Source organism: Mustela nivalis (genome assembly GCF_964662115.1).
Source record: "Mustela nivalis genome assembly, chromosome: 2".
Classification (NCBI taxonomy): domain Eukaryota; kingdom Metazoa; phylum Chordata; class Mammalia; order Carnivora; family Mustelidae; genus Mustela; species Mustela nivalis.
The window spans coordinates 148,238,168-148,257,906 of NC_139021.1; the positions used below are offsets into that span (position 1 = coordinate 148,238,168).

The window sequence follows — 19,739 nt, forward strand, 5'->3', positions numbered from 1 at the left end:
TAATGTTCCATTTATTTAGGTCTTTGATTTCTTTCAAAAATACTTTGTAGTTTCAGAGTATGAACTTTGCATTTATCCTGTTAGTGTTATTCCTAAATATATTACCTTTTTTGACAGTATTGTAAAAGAGTTTTCCTAATTTTGTTTTTGGGTTGTTCATTTACCATATATAGAAATGCAAGTTATTTTTGTATATTATTTTCATCCTCAGGATTTTCTGTATACAAGATCATGTCATTCGGGGACAAAGTTACTTTTACTTCTTCCTTTCCAAGCTGGATGTCTTTTTTCTTTCTTTCTCTTTCCTAATTATCCTGCCTAGAGTTCTCACTACAATGTTGAATAGAAGATGAAAGAGTGAACAGCTTCACTCATTTGTGGAGCATAACAAATAGCCTGGAGGACATGGGGAGTTAGAGAGGAGAAGGGAGTTGGGGGAAATTGGAAGGGGAGGTGAACCATGAGAGACTATGGACTCTGAAAAACAATCTGAGGGTTTTGAAGGGGCGGGGGGTGGGAGGTCAGGGTACCAGGTGGTGGGTGCCCTCTAGGGCACGGATTGCATGGAGCACTGGGTGTGGTGCAAAAATAATGAATACTGTTATGCTGAAAATAAAAAAAAAAAATTAAAAAAAATTCTTTTTTTTTTTTAAAGATTTTATTTATTTATCAGAGAGAGAGAGGGGGAGAGAGCGAGCACAGGCAGACAGAATGGCAGGCAGAGGCAGAGGGAGAAGCAGGCTCCCTGCCGAGCAAGGAGCCCGATGCGGGACTCGATCCCAGGACGCTGGGATCATGACCTGAGCCGAAGGCAGCTGCTTAACCAACTGTGCCACCCAGGCGTCCCTAAAAAAAAATTCTTAAAAAAAAAAAAAAAGAGTGAACAGCTTGTCCTGTTCCCAGTCTTAGTGTAAAACCATTCTTTGATCATTAAGTGTGATATTAACTACTGTGGATTTATTATAGATACACTTTATCAGGTACACTCCCCTTTTGTTGAGTGTTTTTATCAGGAAAGGTGTTAGATTTTGTCAAATGTTTATAGTGTATTTTACGCAGTTTTTGATCATATGTCTTATGTTGAGATTTAGCTATTTCAGTGTTGCATTCCTAGTATAAATGCTACCTAGTCATAGTGTATATCCTTTTTATCTTTTGCTAGATTTGGTTTGCTAGTATTTTGTTGAGAATTCTTGAGTCTGTATTCATAAGGAATATTGGTGTGCAATTTTCTATTCTTGTGATATCTTTGATCTTTAAAAAAAAAAAAGATTTATTTATTTATTTGAGAGAAAGAGAGAATGAGCAGGGGAGAAGGGGAGAGGGAGAGAGTGCAGAGCCCAATGCAGGGCCTGATTCCAGGGCCCCGGGATAATGACCTTCACTGAAATCAAGAGTTGGCCACTCAACTGCCTGAGCCACCCAGGTGCCCTTATTTGTGGGAAGTTTTTAGAAAACTAATTTAATCTGGTTTATTCGGATTTTTAAAATTTCTTTTATTTCTTTTTTTTTAAATTAATTTATTTATTTTCAGAAAAACAGTATTCATTATTTTTTCACCACACCCAGTGCTCCATGCAATCCGTATCCTCTATAATACCCACCACCTGATACCCCAACCTCCCACCCCGCCGCCACTTCAAACCCGTCAGATTGTTTTTCAGAGTCCATAGTCTCTCATGATTCACTTCCCCTTCCAATTTCCCCCAACTCCCTTCTCCTCTCTAACACCCCTTATCCTCCATGATATTTGTTATGCTTCACAAATAAGTGAAACCATATGATAATTGACTCTCTCTGCTTGACTTTAACTAGGCCCCATGCGCATTGTGAGGCTTGAGCTCATGACCCTAAGAGCAAGAGTCACACACTGTACCAGGTGAGCCAGCCAGGCACCCCCAGATTTTTAATTTCTTCTTAAGTCACTTTTGGTAGTTTGTGTCTATCTCTGCAGGAATTTCCTCTTTTTTTTTTTTTTTTTTAAGATTTTACTAATTTATTTGAAAGAGAGAGAGACAGAGCACAGAGAAGTAGACTCCCTGCTGAGCTGGGATCCCGATGTGAGACTCGATCCCTGGACCTGGAGATCTTGACCTGAGCCAAAGGCAGATGCTTAATGGTCTGAGCCACCCAGGTGGCCCTAGGAATTTCCTCTTTTACTTTTCTATTTTTTTGATATAAAATTATTCACAGTATTCTTTTATAATCCTTTATATTTCTGTAAGGTTGGTAGGACATGCTCTTTTATTCTTAATTTTAATAATTTGAGTTATATTTCATTTTTTACTTAGTGAAGCTACATAAATTTTTTGACTTAAAAAAAAAATCTTGTCTCAAAGAGTCAACTTTTGGTTTTGTTGCTTTTTCTCCATCAATCTTCTAGTCCTTATTAACATCTCCTTGTAATCTTTCCCTTTGTTATCTAATTTAGGTGTGCTTTGCTCTTTTCTTTCGAGTGTCTTATTGTGGAAGTAATTTATTTGAGCTTATTCTTTATATTTATCAGCACTTAACAGCTGTAACTATTTCTCTAAGCACTGTCTTAGCTGCATTGGATAAGTTTGGTATTTTGTGTTTTCATTTTTATTAATTTCACATTTTCTAATTTTCCCTGTGAATTCTTTGACCCAATTGGTTGTTTCTGATTTTATTGTTTAATTTTTATGTATCTGTGAATCTCTTACTTTTCTGTTCTTGATACCTAATTTAACTTTGTTGTGAGAAATCATACTTTGTATTATTTCAATTCTTTTGAATTTCTTTAGGCTTGTTTTATGGTCTACCTTGTAGTCTGTCCTGGAGAATGTTTTATGTACACTTGAGAAGAATGTGTATTCTGTTGTTGGGTTTAGTGTCCTGTAGAGGTCTGTTAGGTCTATCTGGTTTATAGCACTGTTTAGTTCTTTTTTGTTAGTCGTATTCTACCTAGTTGTTCTGTCCACTGTTGAATATATGGTTTGAGGTCTGCCAATATTGTTGAATTATCTGGTGTTCACTCAGTTCTGTCAGTTTTTGCTCTCTTATGAGCAATTTTTGGGTCTCTTATGAGGTACATATATGTTTATAATTGTTACATTTTCATGATGGATTGACTGTCTTATAATGAACATCCCTCTTTATCTCTAGTATAATTTTCTTAATTTTGTTTTGTCTGATACTGGTATAGTCTTTTCAACTTCCTTATGGTTATTGTTTTTTGCAATTTTATCTTTTTCCTTCTTTTAATTTTAATCCTATTCGTAATTTTCAGTGTAAAGTGTGTTTTCTCTAGACCATGTGCCCTTGCATTTTGCATTTTTGTCTACTTTGATAAACTCATTTTGATTGGATTGTTAATACTTATTGCTATTAATATGGTTGATTTGTTAGTCATTTCACTTTTTGTTTTTTATATATCTTATGTCTTTTTTCTCTATTTCTCCTTTACTACTTTGTGTTGCATTAAGTGATTAAAGTTATCAACATCATGTCGGCTCCAGGGTTTAATGTATACATTCTTTTAACACACTCTAACTTCATCATATTAATTAAATTCCATAAGATATAAAATCATGCTTCCTGTATACCTCTATTTCTTCTTTCCCTTTCTTGCTTATTGTTATACATTACACTATGTATGTTCCAAACCTAATAATACATTGTTGCAGTTATTAATTTGTCATTTAAGTAAGTAAAAAAAGAGCATTTACAGAGTTTGTTCTTTCAAAATTATTTAACATTTCTCATTCTTATTTATTCCTGTGGATTTGTGTTGCCATCTGGTAATGCTTCCTTTGCCAATACAGTTTTGTACCCACTCATCTCTTTTGTTTGTTATTATCAAGTATGTTAACATTTCTTTTTGTTATAGGTCCAAAAATACAATATATACATGTTTTTGTATAATTCCTTTTACAATCACTTAAGAGATAAAAGGACAAGAAATATATATGTGTATACTGTCTTTTATTTTCATGTAATTAGTTTTTCTGGCATTCTTTTTTTTTTTCACATAGTTTCTTTTTTCTTTTTTTTTTTTTTTAAAGATTTTATTTATTTATTTGACAGAGAGAAATCACAAGTAGATGGAGAGGCAGGCAGAGAGAGAGAGAGAGGGAAGCAGGCTCCCTGCCGAGCAGAGAACCTGATGCGGGACTTGATCCCAGGACCCTGAGATCATGACCTGAGCCGAAGGCAGCGGCTTAATCCACTGAGCCACCCAGGCGCCTTTCACATAGTTTCTAATTATTGCTTGGTGTTACTTGTTCTCAGCCTGAAGAACTTCTCTCTAATATTCCTTTTAACGTGTGTCTGCTATTGTTGCATTCTCTCGGGTTTTGTCATTCTTGATAATTTCTTGATATCTTTATTTCACCTTCATTATTGAAGATAGGTTTGCTGGAATAATATTCTTGATTAAAATTCTTTTTCTTTCAGTTCTTTCAGTTCTCCCTCCTCCCCCAGTCTTGTGTCCTCCATGGTTTCAAATGATGAGAAATCAGCTATTAATTGGAGGGGGGGTGGTTGCTGTATATAATTAGTTATTTTTCCCTTGCTGATTTCAAAGCTTTCTCTTTGTCTTTCAGCATGTTAATTTGTTATGTTTGGATGTGGGTCCCTTTGCTTTTATCCTGCTACAATTTAATTTAGCTTCTTGGTGTGGAGAATTATGTTTTTACTAAATTTTAGGAGTATGCAGCCATTATTTCTTTGAATTTTTTTCTCCTCCTCTCTCTTCTTTCTCCCTTGTACATTATGGATATATTGGTGTACTTAATCATGTTCCCTGTTTCTCTAAGGCTGAATTTAGTTTTCTTTATTCTTTTTGATCTCTATTCTTCAGATTGCATAATCTGAGGATTCATCTTCATGTTTACAGATTCTTTCCTCTGCCAGGTCAGATCTGCTGTTGAATGACTGTGATGAACTTTTCATTTCAGTTATTGTACTTTTCAGTTCTGCATTTTCCATGTTCACTTTTTATCGTTTCTATTCCTTTATTGCTTTCATCAGTTGGATAAGATACTGGCACCATATCTTTCTTTGTCTCTAAGTATGGTTTCATTTAGTTCTGTGAACATATTTATCATAGTTACTTTGAAGCCTTTGTATACTAAAGACAGTTTGTGGGCTCTCTGTAGGGCCTTTTCTGTTACTTCCCTTTTTTCCCATTTGGGTCATGCTTTCCTCTTTCTCTGCATATCTTGTAATTTCTGTACTCAATGCTGTATATTTTAGATAATACTTTTTAGCATCTTTGAATTAAAATTCTTTTACCTCCCTCCACCTCCTGTGGGTTGTTCTTTGTTTAGTAACTTGGCTGGATTTTACAGCAAAATCTGTTTTCCTCACAATATGTAGTCTTTGATTTTGCTTCTCAGAGGGGTAAGCCTTGGGTGTGTGCTTTCTCAAGTTGGCATGACTGTTGGGAGCAGTGGTTTTTGACTGATTGTCTCCCTGACCTCTTATGCTTTCTTGTCTCTGTTGATTTTACACTCAGTTTTTAGTTCCGTTAACTGCTGGCTGATGGCACTGCTATTTTGGACAATTCCCTGGGGGCATTCTTCACGTCTGATCTATGTAAATGCAGATTCCTTTGCTATAGCGGTTTTTGACCGCAGTATTGGAGGTTTCTTCCTGGAGGACCTTCTTAGTTGTCTCTATCCCTGGTTTTCTGTGGTATACTTTTATGGTTTTTCTTGTTGCTCTCTTAGAGCTAGCAGCCACCTAAAATGCCATCATTTTTGCCAGTAGCATTAGGCTGGAATTTCTACTTTTTCTATTCCAGTTAATGTTTGTTTCCTTGGAGATAGCTTATGAGCTCTCTGTTTTTTTGGCCTGCCTTTCCACCTTTTCAAAGTCTAAGCTTGTGCTTTAGAGTTGGGGGTAGGTGTAGTAGACCACATCTTTTGGAGTGACAAACCTGCTTTATGTAGGACAGTAGCCTGTGTCTCTCTTGGCTTGCCTTTCTTGGTTTGCAGCTTCCACCTATCAGTCCTTGCAACTACCACCTATCAGTCCTGGGCTGCATTATACCCAGTTCGACATGCAAAGTAGAAGCTTCTTCTCTGGTAGTGGCCACTGTGTGGAAAGGAGCCCAGACCTACTTCTAAATCACTTTTGCTTGGAACATGACTTCCGGAACATAGAGTTGGTAGAGTAGAATGTGTCATGCTTGGAGTCTGCCCCTCTCGAGATGCTTTTCTGTTCTTTGGGAGCTGGGTGGAAAGGTCGGTATTTTTTCTTGGCTGCACCCTTCCAGAGTGGAGCTTCTAGCCTGAAGATGGACTGGGTTATGCTTCAAATACCACAGATTCCTACTGTTCATACCAAAGTATACTCAGCTTTCTTGAATAAATTTTTCTCTATTTGCCACATGCCCTTAGGATAGTTTCTGACATCTTAGGAAGTAAGGGTGCCATTTTACTTTTTATTTTCTGTTTGTTCTCTTCTCTCTCTCCCCATCTCTCTTTCTTCCTTCTCTTTTTCTTACCATCATGTAGGCTACTTGAACCCTTTTAAGAATTTCTTTTTGTTTTATGTGTGGTGTTGATGAGTGTATCTCTTTATCTCTTTTAGTGTTTATCTTTAGAAGTTTGATATATTTCTTGTATCTTAATGTTTCTTTAACTTTGGGAACATTTTGAAGACAATTATAATAATACTTTGATTCATTTTCTGCTCATTTTAATATGTATGCCACTCTTAACTATTGCCATTCTTGACTATTCTCCATTTAGATTATATGTTTTATTCCATTTTTGCATATCTGATATAAATCATTTCCACTGAATACCAAAGTGCATTGTTTGACTCAGAGTAAAGCATGCCTGTGATTGAGTTGCTAAGTTAACTAGTCAGTTTTAGTGGAATACAATTCTTTCTTTAAAAGATTTTATTTATTTGACGGACAAGTAGACAGAGAGGCAGGCAGAGACAGAGAGAGGAGGAAGCAGGCTCCCCACTGAGCAGAGAGCCCAATGCGGGGCTCGATCCCAAGACCCTGGGGTCATGACCTGAGCCGAAGGCAGAGGCTTTAACCCGCTGAGCCACCCAGGTGCCCCAGAGTACAATTTTTACTTGAAAGAATTACTGGCAGTCAAACTCTAGCTTATTCTGACTTGAATATTTGGTAGACATTTTCTCTAAATTGAATGAATGAGCCAATCTTTAAAGTAGCAGTTTTTGTTGCCAAAAAAATTTTTGAAGTCTCTAAGCAAAAATTAGGATTTTGGAAAACTTTTATCCACCACTGTGAGCTTGATAACTTTTCTTTTTCTTTTTTCTTTTTTTTTTTTTTTTGATAGCTTTCCTATAATTATGGTCATATTAACAAGTGTGATTTTTTTCATTTTGCATTATGAAATGTGTCAGTCTTGGACAATTTGCATAACCCAGTGAACCAGTAATTTCTAAATGACCAATTTAGTGTGATATTATAAAGTCATACACGATTAAGAAGAGATCAATTCAAAGTAGAAGATGGACCAGTTGATTTTAATGGAGTATTAAAAATTTATTAATACCATTTCAGAGTGTACATCACCCCTAATTACTTGTTGAGTTTTTGTGTAGTAAAAAGAATATCCAGTTATCTCAAATGGCTGTTAAATACACACTCCGTTTATAAATACATAACTGTAGAAGGCCAAATTTTCTTCATTTATTTCAGTCAGAACAACAGAGGAGATTGAATGTACAAACAGATATGAGAATTCAGCGATGTTCTGTTAACTAAACAATAACAAGATTTACAAAAATATAAAGCTATGTTACTCTGCTCACTTAATTTTTTTCAGAAAAATCGTTGTTTTTCATAGAAATGTTATTTATATTAACTGGGTTTATTCTAACTGAATTAAGAGATTCATATTTTAAAAATTGTTTTAATTTCTAATATGGCAAATATCAATTATATATAATCCACATAAATAGGAGGTTTGAGGAGTCCTCAGTAATATACTTGTAAAGGTGTCCTGAAACAAAAAGTTGGAGACCTCTGTGTATACTTTTTTTCCTCATGGTTTCAAGGTGACTGCTGCACCTCCTGGCATGACATCTATATTCCAGGGTGACTCAGGAAAGAAGAAATGCTGGAGAAAGGAGCAGTGGCTGTAGCAGAATGTTCTTCCAGAAAACTTCAAGTTTAATGTGTTTGGCGAGAACTTCCTTACATATTTACTTACAATTGCAAAATAGAGTGAGAAAGTGAGAACTTTTACTTGGGCCCATTGCTGCTCAGAACAAATTTGTTCTATGTAGGGATGGAGATTGGGTAGATAGCATATCTGTTACACAGATTTTTGTTTGTTTGTTTTGGTTTTTTGCTTGTTTGCTTATTTTTTGGTTTTTGGGGTGTGTGTGTGTGTTTGTGTGTGTATGTGTGTGTGTTTAAATGACTGTTCCTGGGGCGCCTGGGTGGCTCAGTGGGTTAAAGCCTCTGCCTTCGGCTCAGGTCATGATCCCAGGGTCCTGGGATCGAGCCCCCATCGGGCTCTCTGCTCAGGAGGGGGCCTGCTTCCCCCCACCACCTCTGTCAAATAAATAAATAAAACCTTTAAAAAAAAAAAAAAAGACTGTTCCTGGTCAGAGTTTCAGGGAGACTCCCACGTGAAGTTTTATTGTTTGACTCCTTTATACAAAATCCTCAAAACTTGCTTGGGCATCTCACCTCATTGTCTTCTCTTTAATTCTTGGCTTCTACTTCCCAGGGCGTGTTTGGTCTCTGTGCGCTCTGCATCTCAGTTCTACCCTCAAGGTACATTCTGTTGGAGCCACACATGGACTTGCAAAACACCACTGACTGGACTGAGTAAATTGTGAAATGTCCCTTATTCTTCAACAGAGCTTCTCTTTATCTTTGTGATTTGGTAACTTCTTAACATTAATAAGACTTTTCTTTCTCACACCCTCAGACTCAGTCTTTCCCAGTGGATGTATCAGTCTGTTTCCTGATTGATTTATTTGTATTAACTCGGTTGTGAGCTCACTACCATCTTTTATGCAGAAGTTTACTTTTACAGTAGTCATGACTTGCTATTTAAAATATGAGTCATATTCAGTTATACCTCAATTGGAAAAATGAATCATAGCCTTTATGGATTATTCTCGCCCAAGATTTGGAATGAAACTTGCATCTTAAAGTATAGTCTGGGGACCAGCAGCACCTAGGTGCTTAACAGAAATGCAGAATCTCAACCCACCTCAGACCTAACAAATCATAGTCTACATTTTATGAAGGTCCTTAAATGATTGAAATGCACAAAGTTTCAGAAGCACTGGTCTGAGGGAGACAACAAATGAGAAGAGGGCATGGAACTGTGTTCTGAGGAGCTCCTTTTTTTAAAAATGTAGACAGAAGCCCACCAAAGACACATGGAGGTGAGAGCAAGCGAGGGGAGTTTGTGCTATCAGAGTGGGCATCTCCTGGTACCTTCTCCAATAAGAGAAAGTAATAGCTTTTGCTACCAGCAGTGAGGCTTTTATCTCACCCAGGATAATAAGATGGTGGACTCAGTAAGCAGTGACTAAGTATATTAAAGATTTATGAAAATGATTTGCTAAGGTTTGTATCACTTGGGCATTGGAACTTAATTTTGGCTTGAACTGGAATGGAACTCTTTTTCTCTTCAGAATGCCTAATTCCAGTTCTCGACCTTGATCTTTGGTAACCTGTCCTTTTCATTCCGAAACAGGCGAGTTTTACTGTAGGAAAGAATGGTGTCACCCACTGTATCCTGATATAATTCATGTTTGTGCTTTTTTAATGTTTAAAAAATTTTTTTTATTTATTTGATTCCCTGGTTATATATTTCTCATTGAAACACTATTTCAAAGAGGTTCTGTGGTTAACATCATCATTAGAACAAGCTGAGAAGTGAGATTTATTTTTGCCCATGTTTTGTGCCTAATACGTTTGCTTGCATGTGTTAGTCAAATAGTAAATACGTATGGAATGAGTGAGTCACTGGTTTGAATGAATCCTGGGATTTGCTTCCTGAAAAATAGGTCTGGTTATGGTTCTGAACTTCTTAGATTTTTTTCAGTAAGTCCAAATAAATGTACTAGTATTGAAGGGGGAAAAAATGGTCTTTTGGAACTGAATTATTAATTTCCTGCCAAGTGGAAGAAACAATTCTAAATGTTGACAGGTTTCAGGCTTTAAAGCATCTGTATGTTCTGGGGCTAGATAATTTGTTTGATTTTTACCAAAGTAAAATACTGACTTATTCTAAGAAGGAAAACAGGATACAGGCATCATTAAATTTATTTCTCAAGTTTATAAGGTAAAGAGCATCTCAGTCTGGATTTATAATATTACCTAGCTTAACACCTAGGCCTCTCCCCACCCCAGTAACCCTTCTCTGTGGAATAATAAATGTCAAAAAAAAGTCAAGGATAGAAATTACTGCTTCTTTTGTACCTCAGAACTTATTTGTACATTTCCAGGTGGTGTTAAACTGGCTGTTTCCTTTAAGGTAGTGGGTAAATGTCATAGTGGTTATAATGATTTTCTGTACAGATATTCCAGGGCATATGGAACCTTTGTTTTTTAATTTAGTAAGCTAACTTAAAATTTAGTAGTAAATTGCTGGTAAATGAACCTTAAAGCTTGGATTCACAGCAGTGCCCTGTGTTTGTCCATAGTACATTCTTGACTCATGAACGACACTTGACTGGTTACAGATTTACCTGTGCTTTGGACAGAGAGACTCTCTACTCCCAATGAGTGAATGCATGAATAAGATGAATGAATGAAATTTGATTCTTCTTGTCTTTTAGAAATAGTCTTTGCTGACATTGTTAATACTTAGAGCATACTTTTTAATTTTGTTCTTTTCCTAAAGCTAATTGACTAGCTTAAAACTAAGAAACATTCCAATGATGGAAAAGCATTTAATAGCAGTGTGTATATTGTATTATACTTAAAAGAGATTTGAACTTATGTTTTCACTCAGATTTATAAAATAAGAGAATATAATGAAAATACTCAAAAGAATTGTACAGACACATTGCTGTAAAGACAATATTGTTGAAACAAGTGCCAGCTGGCAGGCCACTTGGGAGCTCTTGAAATGTTTCTTTACTAACATTTTAGGAGTGTTGAGTATTCAAAAGCCAACTGTAGCAAAGTCAAGGCAGTATGTCATTTAGTGGGTTTTGGGGAAGGGGAAAGTTAAAATTTTCTTGATTGCTGGTTCTCTTTAAGGAGAAGCTTGGTGGAATGGAATCAACTCTTCTCCAAGCAGTTTTAAAATGATCCAGTAGCTCCTTTGTACTTTTGACCAAAGGAATTTTACCTGCTAATTACATCTCAACCTTCTCTGGTCTTCCCCATGATTATTGCAAAGCATGTGAAATGAAAAGAGAGTATGACAATCTTAAAAATACATGATTTTTCCATAGGTAATAGTTTCTGTTTTTGTTTTTTTACTCATTTGGGTTTAGAGTAAGAATATTAGATTCAGGGAGAGTTACTTTCTTATTTTTAGAAAATCAGATTTACAAGTTTGAACATTCATTTTTTTTTTTTTTTAAAGAAAGTTATAGTGTGGAAGATTCTTGTATTATTTGCTGGTGCTGCCATCACAAAATAATGAGGCAATGGGTACTTAGGCAACAGGAAATAATTTTCTCACAGTTCTAGAGGCTAGAATTCTAAGATTAAGATGTCAGCAGGTTTGGTTTCATTTGAGGACTCTTTCTTTGGCTCCTAGATAGCTTCCCTTGACTTCTTCTTCCTGTGTCTTCACATGATATTATTCCCTCTGTGTGTGCCTATGTCTTAAGTTCATCTTCTTATAAGAACACTATTCATATTGGGTCAAGTCCCACCCCAACGACTTCATTTAAACATAATGACCTTTTTATAGACCCTGTCTCCAAATATCGTCACATTCTGAATACTAGGGGCTAGAACTTAACATACAAATTTGGGAGGACACAATGCAGTCCATAGCAATTATGTATCAGGGAGGTCACTTTCAAAGTAGAAAGATGATAAGATAGGAAGTTATTCAAGAATTTCAAGTGAAAAATGAAGAGAACCTAAATCTAAGGCATTGATAGTAGAACTATAAATGAGATTGGAGATTAGCATGATAAATGGTTCTTCACCCCCCTACTTTCAATCTGTAGGTGTCTTTGGGTCTAGAAAGAGTCACTTGTAAGCAGCATATCCATGGGTCTTATTATTTTTATCCATTTGGTTACCATGTGTCTTTTGATTGGCATATTTAGTTCATTGACATTCAATGTATTTATTGATAGATATGAATTTAGTGCTAATGTATAACCTGTAAAGTCACTGTTTCTGTAGAGTGTCTCCATTCCTTTCTATGTTAATTTTGGTCTGTCTTTCCTGCTCAGAGGGTCTCTTTTAATATTTCTTGCAGAGCTGGTTTAGTGTTCATGAACTCCTTCAGTTTTTGCTTGTTTTGAAAACTCTTTATCTCTCCTTCTAGTCTGAAAGACAGGGTTGCTGGATAAAGTATTCTTGGTTGTGTATTTTTCCCATTTAATATGTTGAATATATCATGCCACTTTCTTCTGGGCTGTCAAACTTCTGTGGACAGATATGCTGCTAACCTCCTATATCTGCCCTTTTTGATTAAGGACTTTTTGTTCCAAGCTGCTTTCAAATTTCTCTTTACTGTTGTTATTTTGCAAGTTTCACTCTGATCTGTCTTGGTGTGGAAGTGTTTTCGTTGAATTTGAGAGGAGTTCTCGCTGCCTTTTAGATTTGAATCCTTGTTTCCTTCCCCATATTAGGGAAGTTCTCCACTATAATTTGTTCAAATAAACCTGCTGCCCTGTTTTCTCATTCCTCTTCTAGGACACCTATGATATGGATATTGTTGTGCTTTATGGAATCACTGAGTGCCCTGAGTCTTATTTGTAACCTAATTGTTTTCTCCCCTCTTCTTTTCAGTTTCATTGTTTTCCATAATTTTATCTTCTATATCACCTATTTATTCCTCTGCTTCTTCCTTATTGTGATTACATCCAGTTGGTTTTGCATCTCAGATACAGCATTTTTTATTTCGGCCTAACTAGTTTTTAGGTCTTTTATCTCTGCAGAATCAGGGTTTCTCTGGTATCTTCAGTGCTTTTTTCAAGCCCAGCTAGTAGTCATGACTGTTGTTCTAAATTCTTGTTCAGACATACTGCTTATATCTGTTTTGAACAAATCCCTGGCTGTGATTTCTTCTTGATCTTTCTTTTGGGGAAAATTTCTGTTTTGTCATTTTGTCCAGGTTTCTTTTGCATGTTATAAAATCTTGTTCTGTTTTCTGCTTCTGAGAGTAATGCTATATTAAGAAGCGGGTCATACACTGTCCATGGCCTGGTGCTTCAGGAAGTGTTTCTGGTGTATGCTGTGTGCACTCCACTGTGGTGTTTTGGCTACTCTTTCCCACAGGTCAGTCCTCTGCAGAGGACTGAAAGCAAGGAGGCTTGCTTTCAGTGGGGAGAATTTGGACCTTTAACTAAGCGTGCTTTGATTTCTTTGTTAAAATAAGCCTGGAAAAGAAAAAAGAGAAAGCCTGATCCAAGACAAAAGGAAAACAAACAAAAATGCCAGCAGACAGACAAAAAAACTATAAGTCTGATTCCAAAGAAAAACAAAGAAAAAATAAAGTCTGATCCAAAAAATGAGGAAAGGAAACAAAAAACAAACAAAAAACTGTAAGCTTGATTCTAATGAAAAAAGAAAATGCTTGGTCCTCTTTCCACCAGAACTGAAGCCAACGCTTTGAGCATGGTATGATCAGTAGCCTTGGTACCTGCAGGGGGCCTGTGTTGGTCCTTGGCCGGAGAGGCCCACTACACTGGTGGCTCACAAGTCAGACCTTCCCTACTAAATATGCCCTTGCCAGCCCTGGGGGGTGGTGTTTGGTTTAAGTGGCTCCAGCCTCTTCTGGGGGTGTTGTGTTGCTTGCTTGCTCACTAAAGTCTGATCGAGCTTGTGGGTGGGGGTAGGGGGTAGAGATTCAAGATTGAGAGACATTAAACAGGAAGTTTTTTTTTTTTTTTTTGATTGTGCAGTTTTTCTTTCTATCTTTTTTTAAACTTATTAACATATAATGTATTATTTGCTTCAGGGGTACAGGTCTGTGAATCATCAGTCTTACACAATTCACAGCACTCACCATAGTGCATACCTTCCCCAGTGTCCATAACCCAGCCACCCTATCACTCCCCCCCCACCCCCCAGCAATCCTCAATTTGTTTCCTGAGATTATGAGTCTCTTACAGTTTGTCTCCCTCTCTGAGTTCATCTTGTATCATTTTTCCTCTCTTCACCTATGATCCTCTGTCTTGTTTCTCAAATTCCTCACATCAGTGAGATCATATGGTTATTGTCTTTCTCTGATAAACTTACTTCGCTTAGCATAATAGCATCTAGTTCCATTCACGTTGTTGCAAATGGCAAGATTTTTTTTTTTGATGGCTGAATAATATTTGTGTGTTGTGTGTGTGTGTGTGTGTGTATCACATCTTCTTTTTTCATTCATCTGTCGATGGACATCTAGGCTCTTTCCATAGTTTGGCTATTGTGAACATTGCTGCTATGAACATTTGGGTGCATATGCCCCTTTGGATCACTACATTTGTATCTTTAGGGTAAATACCCAGTAGTGCAATAGCTGGATAATAGGGTAGCTCTATTTTCAACTTCTGGAGACACCTCCATGCTGTTTTCCAGAGTGGCTGCACCAGCTTGCCTCCCACCAACAGTGTAGGAGGATTCCCCTTTCTCTGCGTCCTTGCCAACACCTTAAACAGGAAGATTTTGATACAAGACTTTGTTACTAAAGGTGGAGGAGTCTAGCATGACTCTCAGGTTTTTCTAATCCAGGAGGAGAAACAGGCTTAAGGGAACAGATGTGAGGTGTGCGATGTCCCTGTTGAGTACCCACCACTTGGACAGCCAAATGACCTGGGTGGGGTCAGTTATCCCACTTTCTTCCTGATCCTACAGTGGCTCCTCACAGTATTGGCAACATCAGATAAAACAACCTTCAGTTTCTTGCCTCTGAACCTCCATTTGAATGTGTCTTAAGACACTTCTCTTTTATTTTTAGTTAATTCTAAATTCCTGTTCTTAAGTTCCTTTAAGGCAAGGACTACTGTTTCATTCATTTTTGCTAGTACATAATAGTTTGTGCTTAGCACATTTAGTTGAGGAAATGATTGTCAGGAGGATTGTTAGGAGTAAATTACTTATTTTCTGCACATTTTAATTGCCTGTTTCATTTTCTTGATGCTTAACACCTGTTTCATTTTCTTGCAGAATGAGAAGACTTTGGGACATTCCATGAGTCATTCAAGTAACATTTCTAAGGTAGAGTGCCAATGAAATATGTTATTTTTGTAGTTTGGGGTTTGGTTTCTTCTATCTTGCAGGTGTTTGTACTCTTTACTTTTCAGTATTGCGAAGTTATCAACACATTTCTTTAATCTTCTTTAGGACCATACAGTGAGGTATATGGCTGTTACTTTTTTCTAGCGAGGCAGTTCCAAATGTGTGTTAAAGTTAGTGACTAATAGGAGAAAACCCTGTATTTCTTCCAGTGGAAGTCATTTACTCTCAGGTTAAAAAAGATGTCAGGGAGTCACCAGAGAATCTGTCCCCTCAGGAGTGCATTTGACTGACAGTAACAAAAAGCCAACTCGGGTGCCCTCAGTAACTATGGGTTTATGTGGTCCTGATGACGAAGTGTGTTTGGAGGTAGGTGGGTCAAGGCTCATGCAGTTGCTCCCAGGTGTTGTCAGGGACCCGGGCATTTTCTGTCCTCCCTCTGCCACTTTCCTTAGCACACTGTCATCCTCCTGCTTTAATACCTCATTATCTCAAGACGGGAGTTGGAACTCCAGGTATCATGGCCGTGGCCTTGGTTGGACTAAGAAGAATGATGAAGGATGGAGGGGTTTGTCAGCTGAGAGCAACCCTTTTCAGCAGGAAGGCCAGAAGCTTTCCCAGACGCCCCACCCAGCTGCCTGACTTCTGCTTACATTTCACCCGCCAGAACTGGATCACAGAGCTGCCTGCCGCTGAAGTGGCTAGGAAACTTGGCCATCCGAAAGCACCTGACACACCTGTGGTGTAGTCACTTGACTAGCCTGTCAGGAGCATATTAGCTGCTACGGGTGACCCAGGAGCCAGCAGGCAAACTTGTTTGTAGGCACTGCTCAGTTCCCAGCCCAGACACGGGCTCCGGCCAGTGTCATCCATGCAGTGTGTCTGTGTAGGTTCCTTGCAGAGATGGGCCTTCTCCTCATGTTTGTGTCAGTCAGCCAGACACCGACACAGATCCTGACAGGAAGGTCTGAACAGTGTGATGAAACCTGACCTGCTGTCTCGGACCTCCTGAGTACTCAGAAATAAATACCCATGTTATATGCCATTTTAATTTAAAAACTATACAGATACTTTGATTGTGGCACCCTATTTTTTTTTTTTTAACTGAGAAGTAGAATCTAGCAAATCCTTTGAGATGATCAGTCTGTTCTTAGACATATTTCAGATCTCACCATATCATCCATCCGCTTAGTTTTGTGTAAAAAGAAAAGTCGAAGGGGGTGGGATTATGGACATTGGGGAGGGTATGTGCTTTGGTGAGTGCTGTGAAGTGTGTAAACCTGGTGATTCACAGACCTGTACCCCTGGGGATAAAAATATATGTTTATAAAAAATAAAAAATTAAAAGTTAAAAAAAAAAAAAAGAAAGAAAAGTCGATTGTGCTCAGTATGATACCAAAGGTCTTTTAGAGTGCTCCTTGGTACATTCCTGACTTGACCTCTCCTCCTCCTCCTACCCACAGAACAATGTTTCAAGGCATAGGCCTTGGCCATCTCAAATAAATACCTTTCAACAAATAATCCCTCTTCTTCCAACCTCCATTTCTTTTCTTTTGCTGTTTGTTCACCTGGGACCTTGGGAGTTAATGGAACTATGCAGTGGTAGGTCTTTGCTGTCTGCGTTGAATGCCCAGTTTTGTCCTACCCCCTTTGAAGGAGCTGTCCAACATTTGAGAATCGAGAAGAGTGAGAAGATGTAGATCCAGATGGCCTGTCTGGTTACGTTGAATTAAACATTTTAAAAGTATATATTAGCACTCATTGCCTTGCCCCAATGGCTAGGGCAGTTCTGAAAGACGGCAACATCCTGTGCCTCAAATATATGTCTATTTATGGTTTTAGTAAGCTTTTATTTGGAGGGAAGTTTCCTCCTGCAGTTAAAAAACCAAACCAAAACAAAACATTGTAAACCACTGGCTTACATGGTCTTTAGGAACATCTTATGAGCTTGGTGCAGACTGGGTTGTGATATTCTGAGTTGCTCTGTGATAGTTTTCACCCAAACTCTGTGAGTTTGATGGACAGGAATTTACTAGCCATGAGACTGTGAGGAAAGATACTTCCTTGAATTTTAATTTCCTGATGAGTAAAATCAGGAAATAATACAACTTTCAGTGTTGCTGTGAGTCTTGGGGATAATGTTTGCAAGGAACCTAGGGCAGCTCCCTCATTGCAGTGAATCAGTGAACTCACTGTAGTCAACCTTTGTTGAACCCTGGTGATCTTAGGTGGATTAGGGCATGCTGGTCCTTGATGATAGCTGTTACTATTTTATTACTGATCAAAGGCAGGACTACGTACTTTAAAATAAATACCAACTGGGGTGGAGATTAAATCTAATAAAAACTCTGGTCTTTTCTTTCTTCCTTCTTGCATACATTTTTATTATGTGTTCTTTATGCCAGGCACTAAGCTGGGTACAGGCATAAAATGATGAAGGAAACAAACATGGGCACTGACGTAGCACTTTCCTATGGGCAGGATTGGGGTTTTCTTAAAAAGCAATTTTAGCTCCACACTTTGTTTTAGAAACGGGGTTACAGCTTTCTGCCACAGAGTAGGGCCAAGAAGCTGTGGGCCCCTTCCATTTTCAAAGCAGGAGTTCCTGCACACTGAGCTGGCGTCAGAGGGAAATCTCAGGAGTGGTGTGTTGTGCACACATTACTTCCCAGTGAACTATCAGCATGAAATTTCGTTGCAAAATGTACCCCTCTGAAATAAGAAAGTTGTATAATGTGGAGTCGTTAAGCACGACGAACCAGTTACATGGGGCTGGGAGGTGGGCAGGACTGCTGTGAAAGAGAACTTTGTTTTTGAGAATGCAGTTCTTTCTTGCAATATTTATAAAATGAGCCTGTTGTCTGAGGCCACTTTAGGCCACATAAAACTCTATTTTCAATATAGCAGACATACTTAGGGCGATGCCTCATACCCTTGATATAGAAGATAGAAAAAAAGGTTAGAACACAGACATGGCTTATGCAACCTGAAATCTCCATTGTCTCTCGCTGACTCAGCCTCTGGCCAAGTTCAGTGCTGGCTGGTGTCCGTGTTAGTCAGTCATCTGCTGTGTGCATGATGCTGCCATGGTGTACCGCTTACTGGTAACTGAAGGTACCTGAAGTTAGAGGTTGAGCACAGGTGAAAATAAACCTTCCATCTCTCTCCTAGTGTTCCAGCTAGATCTTGTTACAGAGTGATGGGGTGTCTCATTCAGTGTTTGTTGGAGGCTCCCCATGTTTTGCTAAAGCCTCAGAAACGATACACCCCTTTCAAAGAAGGAAACAGGCAGATTAGATGGGCTGTGTGAGAGGCTGCTAGATGGCTCCTCTGGCTTTAAAATGGGCATCCAGGTGTGATCCTCTTAGAGAACTAATTAATTTAAGGAAGAATATTGGGACTTTCAAGCAGTTTTGACTGCAAAGTCTACACCGTGTACTTTGTTTTGTATAAATGGTAATGATGTTAAGTGGGTATCACTTATTGAGGCTCTGTTACAAGTGCAAGTTTTCATGAAATTGGTCACTTCCTCCTAGTGGCCCATCCTAATCACTTAAGTGGTCCCCTAGGTACCTTTTCCAATTTTATTTTCAAGAGAACACCTATCATTCCCTGAGTTTTTATTGATTTTTTTCTTTTGCCCCTTTGCCCCACAAGTAAGTTCCATGACGCTAAGATTGTGTTTTGTTTACCCATAAATCTTCAGAGCCAAGGATAGACAGTAGCTTGGGAGCAGCTCAGTACATGTTTGTTGGATGAATGTGTGCATAGTGCTGTGATAGACCCTTGACATCTAGCCCCCTGCTCTGTCCATTGTCACCGCTACATCCCAGGCCCAAGTTCCCTGGACTACCGCAGTAGCTTTCTAAGAATCTGCCTACATTCTTGCAACCTTCCAAATCAGCCTCCACCCCAGCAACCAGGTAAACAGAATCCCACTGGTTCTCATATAAGCCTTCAGTGGGTTCTTACTGCATTTAGAATAAGATTCAAACTCTCTACCTTCATGTGCCAGATCTGAGGTGATCCGGTCCCAGCCCCATGCACACTCATCCATTTGAATCACTTACTGTAGTTTGTAATGATACTGTAGCAATATGCGGCCAAGCCTTTATTTATTTATTTAAAAAGATATATTTATTTATTTATTTGACAGAGATCACAAGTAGGCAGAGAGGCAGGTGGTGGGCAGGGCGGATAGAAAGCAGGCTCACCACTGAGAGCCTGATGTGGGGCTTGATCCCAGGACCCTGGGATCATGAGCCGAGCTGAAGATAGAGGCTTTAACCCACTGAGCCACTCAGGTGCCCCTGTTAATTATTTTTTTGAAGAAGCAGCAGAATTGCCCCCTGGGAAAAGATATGTTCTGTTGACTCAGTGCCTAGAAAAGTTGAGG

At 38.3% G+C, this 19,739-nt stretch overlaps 1 protein-coding gene across 9 annotated transcripts in view; it reads left to right on the forward strand.

Annotated features, from left to right (window-relative positions):
- The window catches only part of MARCHF8 (membrane associated ring-CH-type finger 8), a 129,003-nt gene that overhangs the window by 90,810 nt on the left and 18,454 nt on the right, over positions 1-19,739 (forward strand). For all 9 annotated transcript variants that reach the window (XM_082718825.1, XM_082718821.1, XM_082718822.1 and 6 more), the window contains one exon: positions 15,275-15,325. In XM_082718825.1, coding sequence (XP_082574951.1) covers positions 15,275-15,325 — 51 coding nt within the window. The remainder of the gene's footprint in view (positions 1-15,274; positions 15,326-19,739) is intronic.